The following is a 12,448-nucleotide window of genomic DNA, read 5'->3' as shown; positions in this document are numbered from 1 at the left end:
AACTCTTTCTCATTATTGAAGTTATTTATCCAGGGTCTTGAAAAAAAAAAAAAACCATCTGATGAGTAAGACAGTACTTACTAAAACAAGAACCAAATAAACCTGCCTTGATCACATTCATGAGGTCATTCAATTGAACTATATTGTATGAAACCTGGAACACAATAGCGCAAATCTCTGAATGTTGCGGAATAATCAGGGTAGAGAATTTATTGTGGGGGTGATTAAAAATTGCATCAGAGAAATAATGATCTGTCCTTTAATTACTTTCCTTTGTAGTGAGCTTAGATCAATATCAACTGTTTGTTTTATTTGAGCTCCTTTATTTTTCCTTTTTAAAGAAGACATTGCGTGACTATGCAAGTACAAGAACTAAGAGAAACTCCTGAGCACTTGGCAGGCAAGGTAGAAAGCATGATAAAAGTTTCATACATTTGGTCCCTGCAAAGGAAGCCTTGTGCTGTGGCAAAAACTTCATAAGTCATCCCGAATAAGAGTCAGAATAAGATCATCATCTTGTAACCGATTGTTACTGAAGGATGGTAAAATCATGATAAATATATGAAATGGAAAAGTTTGAGACTTTGTACAGATTGGTGTTTTTAAGTGAATTTTCTGAGTGTCCTCTGGAATGCAGCTATCCAGTGGAGTAGCCTAATTGTCACTTTTAATCTTTCTCTGGGTTCTCATTGTTAGTCCCAAGTGTTAATACGATTATTGTTGTTTTATTTTTTGCCAAGAAAAATGAGGAAATGAATAATAGCTTTCTAAAAACAAAGGATTCTCCAGAAGCAAACCCAAGGTTCCCATCCCATGCCAAGTTGGAAAGAACCTATGGAAATGAAAGAAAACATCCTTTGAGGGTGGCCTGTGTTGAGGGCATATCTTGTGATCTGCTAGGGACATTGCACCTGGTTCCCAACACTGATGCCACAGACAAATAAAAGCACATACTTCACTTGGGTGTGGTATCATACTGAGGCAAGGGCTCCTTTAAAGCAGATTCCTTTGAATGGGAAAATTTGTACATGACTTGGAAGACAAAACAGAAACAGACTAGGTGTTTGTGCTAATGTTATCACGGACAGAATTCCTCCCTGAAATGGTCATAAAAGTGTCACCTTCTTTACAGGATGGGGTCCCTGCACGGAGGAGGCACTCTGTCACCCAGGGTGATGAAAAAGTTTTTTAAAAAAGTTACACTGCCATATTGCTGGGCCATGCTGTCCTGTCTCATCCCAGCCAGAGGTCAATTTACACAAGGATTTCTCTTGTGATTTTTGTGGCCTCACATTTTCTAACCCATTGGTAGACAGTATTGTAAAGAATTAAGAACATGGGCTCTGGCGGCAGACAGTTTGGATTTGAGTCCTTCCTTTGCCGTTTACTGGCTGTGTGACTGAACCACTGTGTGCCTCAGTTTCCCCATCACTGCTTTTCTCATTATGCTGTTATGAAGATTAAATAAGGTGATATACCCAAAGTGGTAGAATACTAACCAGTATGGGAAGTGTTCAGTAAGTGTAAGCTTGTAAGAAAGACTATAAAATCATGTTTCATTTAAATGCTCAGGCTGAAGTATTTTTTAAGTAATCAAGAATTAAATGGAAACTTCTTTTTGTCAAAATCCTTGTAAATATTACTCCAATCCTTCTAGAAATGTACTCATGACATTTCCTAAGGCTAAAATAATAAAAATAATGTACTCACTGATTGTAATCTTACAATGCCTCAGGACATCCTTCTAAACCCAACTGATCATTATAAAGAACTGAAAAAGGTGTGAGAATTTGGAATCAACAGTCATTGATCCAAGTAATCCCCTTAAAGATTTTTAAAAATTTAATATATATCTTATGTAATATTGCCCATGCACAATACAGTTTGCCTTTAAAAGCAAAAAAAACAAGACACAAATCCAACTGGATGGTTTGTTAGTTGGTTATAGCTAACAGAAATTTCACTGTATTCTCAAATTGTTCAAACTTTCTTTCATACTCACATCCCTTGAGTATGGGCCTTTTAGGTACATTTCTCAAAAACTGACATTTAAAGTTCTTGCTTGTGTATAAATTCATATACAAAGGATGGATACTTATAATGCACAGTTGAGATATAAATATTCAGAGATTTAAATACCTTATTTGATGAATAAGAAAGAATAAAATTATATAAATTAAAGCTTCAACCCAAGAAGCTAAAAATGTAGGAACAAAATAAACCCAAAAGAAAGCAGGAGAAAGGAGTTCATAACTATAAAAGCAGAAAATAATAAATTAGAAACTAGAAATAAATAGGATTTGTAAAAATCTAAGATCAGCTTCAGTAAAGAGTATAGAAAAAATCTGGCTATTTGAATCAATAAAAACAGAAAAATTTGTAAATATACAACATAATAAGAAAGTTCATATAAGTATAGACCCATAGGAAATTAAAATTAAATATCATTTGTAGGGATGTAAATAAACACAACTTGACTGGAGGGTAATTCTAAAATTTATTTCAAAATCCATAAAATAGGTATATTTTTGACATAGAAATACCCTTCTAGAAACTTGTGCTTTGTTTCAGCAAAGATGTTTTTCTATTGTTTTCTAGCTTTCACTTCTATTAAAAAATCAGACATCATGCTATTGTTTTAATATAGCTTCTTTAAAGCTTATGTTTCTTTTTTCTCTGGTTATCTCTACAATGTTTGGTTGGCTTTTGGATAGCAGTAGTTTTGCTATGCTGTGACTCAGTGTAGTTCCTTTATATTTTTCTGATCGAGGTTGTAGTGCTTCTTGAATGAGTAGCTGGGGAGTTCTTACAGTTTTAGAAAATTTAACACCATTATAATGGTGCTGCTCAGCTTCTAGGTCTTTTGGAAGCCTTCTTCCTAAAAAAAGAAAGTGGTACCAAACGCTTAGCTTGCCTTTTGGGTATCTTTTTGCACTTTTCTTCTGTCTGAGGTCTTTTCCCTCTACTCCTGGCTGCCTTCATAGCCTTGAATTCTAATTTTTGTCTCTCTAGCCTTGATGTTTCTTTGCCAGTTGGCATCATATTTCCGCTCAGCTTCTCAGTTCTGAGACATGCTCCAATTATAAACCAGAAAATGACCCAAAGGAAAAAGTAGCATGAAGTGTTGGGCTCACCATGTGTTTGCTTTCTTTCCCTTTGGCATCTTCGATCCTCAAGTCTTCACTGTCTGCATTGGGAGCTTTCTGCCGCCTTCAAACAAATGTTTTTGGCTCTGTGTGTGTGTGTGTGTGTATGTGTGCATTTTATTCAATTGTCTAATTGTTATCTGGGGGAGAGTTTGTCTGAGAAAAGCCAGTCATTTTTAGCAGGAAGGGATATCCTCTTTGGAACCATTCTCGATTCTTCTCTTTCTCACACACTCCACTGCTAATCTCTCAGCAAATCATGTTGGCTCAACCTTCAAAATATGCTCAGTCTCCCTACTTCTTACCATCTCCACTGCTACAACTCTAGTCCAAGGCACCTTCACATCTCACCTTATTACAGCAATAGCCTCTTTACTATTGACCCTGTTTGAGCCCGTTTTTGCTGTTGCCTGCTTTCAACACAGAAAACTGAATGACCTGTTGAAAACTTCAGTCACTCCTCAACGCAAAGCACTACAATGGTCACTCCTTTCACTCAGAATAATTCCAAAGCTATTATTGTGGTTCAACAGATTGTATTTTCCAAAGATGGCCACATAATATATCTCTTGTCCACATGCTTTCATAGAGCTTTGTCATTCCCCCACCAGGAAATGAAGTCGATATCCCTTCACATTGAAACTGTACAAACCTTTAAGGCTGACCTGACCAAGAAGTACATCAGCAGTGATACTCTGTGACTTCAAGACTAGGTCATGTAAATGCCATGCATTTCTCCCTTATTCTCTTGGGAGGCTCACACTTGGAATGCAGCCATCATTCTGTGAGGAAGTCCAAGACACTTATGGAGAGATCATGAAGAGAAGAAATAAGGCATATGGCCCATAGGTCTGACTGTGCTTCCAGCCAGCACCAACTTGCAAGCATGTGATAAGCCATCACTTAAGTTGATGCTCCAGCCCCACCCCCCGACCACCACCCTCCACTAAGTAGCACCGTTTGATGCCATGTGGAGCAAAGATTAGCCATTTTCATAAATCTCTGCCTAAATTGCACATTTGTCAGCAAAATAAATAATTACTGTTGTTTAAAGTCACTAGGTTTGAAGGTAGTTTGTTAGGTAAAAATTCATAACCACTATTGATGACCTACAAGATCCATCATAACAAGATTCCCCATTACCTTTTTGACCTCAGTTCTACATTTCTCTCATCTATTCTCCTCTGGCTTTCATTTGTCAAGCATTCCCCTAACTCAAGGCCCTTACGCTTGTTCTTATGTCTGCCTGGAATATTTTTCTCCCATTTATCCCCATGCTTTGCTCCCTCACTTCCTTCATTTGAGCTCAGATATGACCTTATCAGTGAGAACTTTTTTGGTTGTTTTGCTTTTCTTCATAGCATGTATCACCAACTTACATATTATATGTATTTTACTTATTTGGGTCAATCACCTGTCTTTTCCCGTAAGTGCATAAACTAAATGAAGGAACAGATTTTTCTGAGTCCCAAGTGCTTAGAATGGGTAAGTAGTAGGGAATCAATAAAATGTTTTGAACAAATAAATTTATTTTTAATTTTACTGTGTTTACTATTTCAGTTATTCTTCTCTTTGTGTTGTACATAGACTTATGAAATGAGTAGGTTACCTATAGATATACTGAGAATTCCTGAGAAATCTCAGTCTGCAAAATGTATTTACCACTCTCAAAGACTCTTCATTTGTTTTCTCAAACGTGTACATGACCTCAGGATACATTTACTTCTGTGTTTAGTCTGCCAGTTTTCCAAGACCAAACTGTGCATCCGTTTCAGTCTCAAAGTGGCCCAAGATCTTCCTTAAGGTCTTTTCTGTCAACTCTCTTCTCTTCGCTGGTGCTGGCCCTTTCTCCTTCCTAACCAGTCAAGTCCTAGGATAGCTTCAGTTCCTGTCTTTTAGGAAAACATAGATTGCATAGTTGTTCTTGCCTATGTCGTCTACTTTCCACTAGAGTCTATTCTCCATGCCTCTAAAGTTGCCAGGCTGAAGGAAAACCTAAATCCTTCCCCATTGTTGCTTATTTTCTCTCCCTCTATTTTCGATCTACGTTTCCTATCTGGGCCAAACTGTTTCTTCTGTTTCCAATGAATTCTAAAGTGCCTTTCTATCTATTTAGCTCTAATCTGCCCTCTCTATCTTACAACCATATTATAAAGTCTTGTTACCATATGTAATCAGAATAGACAAGCAACACTTTCAATTTGTCCCTTAAATATTGAGAAGTAAAAAACCAGTAGGAGTCATTTGATTGGATCAAGTGTACTTCCATTCTACATGTAACTGTACAAAGGGACAGGTAAAAGGGAACTTACATGAAAAATGTCTGAATTGTTTTTCTTTGCTCTTAAAAAGAATCCTACTAAAGAATGTTTGCCATAAGTGACAGACTATGAAGGTTACTTGTTCCTGGAGCTTAAGAGCCAAAAGCATCGTAGACTCCAACCTCTCAAATCTTAGCATCATAGTCCAACAGAGCTCCTGTTTCCAGTCTCTTTATTTTCCATAAGACAGATGGAAATAGGGATTTATTTTACTTAGGAGATTCTGAAATAGAAATAAAGAAACCTTCCAGATCTGATTCTGATTCTTTGCTTCCTCTCTGATTAAGGCCCTCTAAAAGAACATTGCTCTTGTCTCTAGATTTCCTTTTAAATCAACTGTCATTTAAACTAATCTATTGGGTCAAAAGATATTAAATACAAAAAAAAAAAAAAAAGGATTATGGGAGACTTGCCAAGAGGTTAGACTGCCTATCAAGTGGCAATAATATTCCTGTACTTAGCCTGAACCTATCATTTTCTTAGTTATAATTGAAATTAACATTTGAAAAACACGTATCTGAAAAATGAATTTGGGAGCATGACTAATTTAACGTTTAAAATATGTGAAGGTCAAGGATAGCAAAATGGATAAATTAGAAGGTATGGATCCAGTGTAATTGAAGAGTTGTGATTATACCAAAGAACAAAGATCAGAGACACAGAGAGTACTTCTAGCAGATAAATTTCATACCTATTTAAACCTTAGAAATTAAGTAAGACCCAGTATCTTATTTGAACACTCTTATACACCAGTCTTTTTTTTTTTTCCCTCATTACTTTTGGGGCTTCTTAAAAGATTGGGGAGGCTGCTGCTCTTCTGCTTTGTTTTGGGAATGATATTTTTAAAAAAAATCCTTTCACAGGTGCCAGCAATGTTCAGAATAAGCCCTTCAAACTCAACAATTTTGCAGGGTTGTACTTCAAATGGAGAAGAAAAGGACTATTAACTGAAGTTCTGTTGATTTTCATACAAGGTTACAAGAGCAATGGCTTACCACTCACCCCCTTCTATGAACACAGCACTCTTTCCTGAGTCTATTCTCAAGGCTGAGAAGCTGTGGGCAGAGTCCCCGTGTTGACTTAAGCTCTAACCTGGAATTTTTGAGGTTCCAACTCCGCTAATTTTTTTGTAAGAAAATTTACTTTTATCCCCCTAAGATGATAAATAGAAAATGTGGATTGACTTCCTTCTCTCTTAGGATAAACTCACCCTAAAAGAGAGCTGCAGAGAAGAAGTCCTCTCTAGTGAACCTCTTATTGTGATGCTCCTTAGGCACTCCTGTTGGCTCCCACTTAGAACTCCCAAGGCAGCTCCTCCCCTCTGAATGGGCTTCTTTGAGTAATGGTTGATAATAGTACTTCTCTTTAGCTCAGTCTTCTGTAGGGTAAGCTCATCACTGTTTCTCACTTCCTCATATACCAAGAACTGCCAGAACCCTCTGGGAGTATGACATCACCATACAAAGAGAGCCATCCTTACAGTTTTCAGCCCAGTGGGACCATATAATTCTTACAAAGAATGTCCACAGTCTTATAAGTTGCTTGGGGAAGCAAATCTACATGGAGCTCAAGACATCACACATTTAACAGCTTTTAAATAATCATTTATGATTCGCAGAGGCAGATTATAGATTCCCTAACTCTCTTTTAGCTTGGGGGGAGCTTTTACAGTTCCCAAGAATATCCCTTCAAGGGCAAGATAATGTAGAACTCTTCACTTCCTCCTAGAAGTGGTGGACCTCAGGTGACTAGAGTATTTGGCAAACAAGACACATTCCTCTTCAGACATTTCTCCATAGGGCACAGGAACAACAAGTACCCAGAGCCTAAGAAAAATCACCAGGTGTCCATAGTTCTGCAGGATAGGTATGCAAAATAAATTCTTTACATTCTATGATACAACTTTGTGCACATGCACACATGTAGTCTGTGACATTTGCCTCTATCAGTGTGTGTGTGTGTTTGTAAATACATAGAAAATATTTACTATTCAAGTGGGGTGCATGTATGTGTGTGTGTGTGTGTATGTATGCGTTGTGTTGTAAGTCCCTCAAAACACCATGTATTCTTTCTCTCTCCCCGCATCATTCCAAAACTAGATTCCAAAACTAAGTCTAAGGTTTATATCTAAGATCTAAGGCACAAGCAGGATAAGAAAAAAGAATATGAGGACAGCTGAGCTTTAAAAGACGTTTAGTGTCTGCTGTGTCATGGATATCATTCTGACTTTGATGATTTGGTTTGTTTATCTAGAAAATAGAACTGATGACATATATCCAGTGGGGTCACACATGTGCTCAAAATGCACTCCAATGTGTAGAGAAAATGTGTTATTTTTTCCTATAACTGATCTGATTTCCTTCATAAGTTTCCACAATGCTAGATAATAAAATATTATAGACCAAGTCAGTAAGTGTTTTCTGATACAACAACTTAAACAATATCATTAGATAAATTTTCAGTCTCATTCAGATAAAATTCATAGACTCTCTTTTTCTGAACGCTCCTCTGCTTCTTTCAAGGATGGTGTTTGGATGCATAAGGAAATATGGTTCAAGTGACCTCATGGTGGTAGGGGAGACAGCAGGTCCTCAGTTGCTCTGGGCTGTGCCTGGACTGGTCTGGGAGTGTCTGCTCTTAAGGTTTGATGCTTGCATAACTTGTGGGCTGGTCTCTCAGTTTGACAGGGGTTGGCCATCCTCTCCAAAGGCATGACTCCCCGTAGCTCCAAACTGTCCCTGTCAACTCTCTAGCTCTTGGCTTTGGCACCAGTTTGCCCCCACAAGGGTAACTCCAACCAAAGTTATCCATCTCAACCCTCAGATAACTGCACCCCACCCCCACCCTGAGGACACACGGGAACTTTTGAGTTCTGTATATTCCATTTGTGACTTGAGGTTATCTTGTGCAAGCTCTCTCCCTGCATACCATACTGTGCTGTGTCCCAAGATTGCAAAGACAGCCTGCAACATTATTTCCTCTAAGAATTGTAAATAGGAAGCTTGACAGAAGCCCTTCTTTCCTGAGTGTTTTCCTCAGTGTATTTCAAGTGCATTTTTCCTTACCTCTTATACTTCAGTCAAGAGAGGGGCGATCAGGACAGTTTGACTTTTGCTCTGCTTCTTCTTGCACTCTCTACTTTTCTCTTCTTACAATATATGTACTAGAAGAGGAAGGAATACCTATCCCTCCTTCTGTAATGACAATTAAGCCAACCTAAACATGTAGGCTCAAAATAATAGGAGCTACAAAAGAGCTAAAGTAATCTTGAGAAGGAAGAACAAAGCTGGAGGCATCACACTTCCTGATTTCAAACTAGTTATAAAGCTACAGTTATCAAAACAAGATGGTATTGACAGAAAAACAGACACACAGACCAATGGAACAGAACAGATAGTCCAGAAATAAACCCATGCACATACAGTCAACTGATCCTCTACCAGGGTGCCAAAAATACACAAATGGGAAACAATAGTTTCCTCAATAGATGGTGTTGGGGAAATTGGATATCCACATGCAAAAGAATGGAATTGATGCTTATCATACACCATATGCAAAAAATGAACTCAAAAAGGGTTAAAGGCTTAAATGTAAGACCTGAAACTACAAAACTCCTGGAAGAAAATATAGGGAAAAAGCTCCTTGATATTGCTCTTGGCAGTGATTTTTTGGATGTGATACCAAAAGCACAGGTAACAAAAGCAAAAATAGACAAGTGGGGCTACATCAAACTAAAAGCTTTTGCACAGCAAAGGAAACAATTAACAAAATGAAAAGGCAGCCTATGCAATGAGAAAACATTGGCAAATTACATATCCAATAAGGGGTTAATATCCAACATGTATGAGGAATTTATGTAACTCTATAGTCAAAAAACAGATAACCCAATTTTTAAAATGTGTAAAGGACCTGAAAAAGACTTTTTTTTTTTTAAAAGATACACAAATGGCCAGCAGATATACGGAAGTGCTCAATATCACTCATCATCAGGGCAATGCAAATTAAAACCACAGCGAGACATCACTTCACATCTGTTAGGATGAGCATTACCAAAAAGACAAGATATAAATTGGTGAGAATAAGGAGAAAAGGAAACCTTTGTACATTGTTGGTGGAAATGTAAATTGGTATAGCCACTATGGAAAACAGTATGGAGCTTCCTCAAAAAATTAAAAATAGAACTATCATATTATTCTGCAATCCTACTTCTGAGTATATATCCAAAGGAAATGAAATCAGTATCTAGAAGAGATTATCTGTAGTTCTATATTCATTATAGCATTATTCACAATAGCCAAGATATGGAAACAAACCAAGTCTCTATTGATGAATGGATAAAGAAATTGTTGCATATATATACAATGAAATAATATTCAGCCATAAAAAAGAAAGAAATCTTGCCATTTGTGAAAACACGGGTGATCCTGGAGGATATTATGCTAAGTGAAATAAGCCGGACACAGAAAGACAAATACTGTATATTTGTCTGTATGGTGTAACTTACTTGTGGAATGTAAAAAAGTCAAGCTGTAGAACCAGAAAGTAGAGTGGTGGTTACCAGGGGCTGGAGAGTGGGGGAAAGGGGGAATGTTGGTCAAAGAATACAAACTCGGATATAAGATAAATAAGTTCTGGGAATCTAATGTATAGCATGATGATTATAGTTAATAATAATGTATTATATACTTCAAATTTGCTAAAAGAGTAGATCTTAAACGTTCTCACCAACACACAAAAGGTAACGATGCAATTAACAATGTGTTAATTGATGATTGTGGTAATCATTTCATAATGTATATTATGTTAAATCATTATGTGGCATATGCTATATATGTATATATACTATAAATGTATATAATTTTATTTGTTAACTGTATCTTAATAGAGATGAAAAAATTAGAAGCTTATTGCTTATTCATATACATTCCAGGGTAGTATTTGGGTGGAGGTAAGATAGTGTTTCAATTTTCTATTGACACATAATAAATTACTTCAAAATTTAGCAGCTTAAAACAGCACTTGTTTTTATTATATTTCAGGATTTTGTGAATTCAGAATTTGAGATCTGCTGGTCAGTTCTCTGCTCTACATGATATCAGCTGGGACAGCTCATCTGGGGCTAGAAGATAGCCTTCCAGGATAATTTACACATATGGCTGGCAAGTTAAAACTAGTTCCCAGGGGCCTCTCCATAGGTCTCCTTAGGCTTCCTAACAGTGTGGTGACTGAGTTCCAAGAAGCCTTGATGGAAGCTGCAAGGCAGTCTCACAATGACATTTCATTCTGTTAAATGGTCAAGTCAATTAAATTAGCCCAGATTGCACAGAAACAGAGGAAGCGGCTCTATCTCTTAGAGATGCGTGCGTCTCTGTGCGTACATGTGGGTAGGGAAGAAACTGATAGTGGCCATCTTAGGAAATAAGGAGCCATATACTCCATGCAGTCATTCAGGGATTCAGTGTGGCCGTTGCTCTGCCGTGTAGCTCACAAGGTCATCTTGAAAGTGACCTTCATCCCAGAAATCTGTAAGAAGAAAGGAGCACCTGTGGGACATTTTTAACATGGTCTGGAAATGGCACACAGCACTTCAAGTCATCCATGGGCTAGAATTTAGCCACATGGTCATGTCCATGGGGATGTAGCCTCTCTGTGGACCTGGGACAAAGAAGAGAAGAGGTCATTGGTGGGCAAAGATCACCACACATTCTGTCATAAGTTCAGCTGGGCCCATCTTTTGGTATAGTATGCAGAAGGACCTGAAATAATTTACAAGAAGTCTACCTTGAGAGACGATGGACTCTGAAAAACCAAACTGAGGGTTCTAGAGGGGAGGGGGGGTGGGTGGATGGGTTAGCCTGGTGATGGGTATTAAAGAGGGCACGTTCTGCATGGAGCACTGGGTGTTATACGCAAATAATGAATCATGGAACACTACATCAAAAACTAATGATGTAATGTATGGTGATTAACATAACATTAAAAAAAGAAAAGAAGTCCACCTTTCTTGGCAATGATTGACTTTCAAGCCCATTTTCTCACAGCAAGGTTTTTTCTTTTTAAATCTACTTTGCCACTCAAAGCTGAGTGCTTACACTGAGGCAGCCTGCCACAGTGGATGGGAAACACTGGAGTAACACGATTTACAGGGTATGGGAATCCACTTGAAAAGATTTAAATTTTCCTATCTTCACCATGTTCATTTTATATGAGTGTTTTTAAAATAAAATCATACACATTGTTTATAAGATAATTGCATACATACAAAATTCTGTTGATTTGGAAAAAAAAGTAAAATTAAATATTTATTTTGAAAATAGGTTTGCTCTTAATTAGCAATAGCAGAACCCTCTCCAAAAGCTCTTCAGACACCCTAAAGAAGACAGCATATTCATCTTTCCATCGAGCATGACGTATTTATAAAACAAATATTTATTGAGCACCTACTGTATTCTAGGCACTTCTTTAAATACTGAGAGTCCCTCAGGGACAATTAACTTTCTTTGTTCATGTAGGCTACATTCTACTGTGGGACTTAGATTTTGGTCGACCTACACTCCAGTATCTAGTCCTGTGTTCAAACTTTATGAATACTTGCAAAATGGGGTGGAATTGATTTCCTATAAACTATACAATACAAGGTGACTTTAGGCTCTTTAACCCTCTAGAAAATATGGAGTATGTTCAACCTGATAAAATGAAATTTGGAAAAAAAGTGAAAACACTTAGCACTTACTAATTATGCACTTTCTACTTCTGCACAAAGTTACTGAGATAATTAATAGCTATCAGAATTGTGAAAATACCCTTCAGACTAAGGTTTTTTCTCATTTTTTCCACCCAGTTGCTACTAAGCAATAAATTATAATTTTAATAACAGGTAGTATACCAATGAATAAATGAATACAAACATATTCTAGGAAAGAATATTATTTTTTAATTTAAAAGAATAAAATACACCCTTCAATATTATTTTGGTGATTT

The 12,448-nt window shown here is 37.1% G+C and overlaps 1 protein-coding gene across 1 annotated transcript in view; it reads left to right on the top strand.

Annotated features, from left to right (window-relative positions):
- KLF12 (KLF transcription factor 12) overlaps positions 1-11,321 on the top strand; it is a 504,131-nt gene extending 492,810 nt beyond the window's left edge. The window contains exon 9 of the mRNA XM_081815036.1: positions 10,507-11,321. Within this exon, the coding sequence (XP_081671162.1) occupies positions 10,507-10,529 (23 nt within the window). The 3' untranslated portion in view covers positions 10,530-11,321. The remainder of the gene's footprint in view (positions 1-10,506) is intronic.
- The last annotated feature ends 1,127 nt before the right edge of the window (positions 11,322-12,448 follow it).

The sequence above is a fragment of the Leptonychotes weddellii genome, chromosome 3, assembly GCF_054177405.1.
Source record: "Leptonychotes weddellii isolate Sample4059 chromosome 3, ASM5417740v2, whole genome shotgun sequence".
Lineage (NCBI taxonomy): Eukaryota > Metazoa > Chordata > Mammalia > Carnivora > Phocidae > Leptonychotes > Leptonychotes weddellii.
This window is presented reverse-complemented; position numbering and strand designations above follow the sequence as displayed.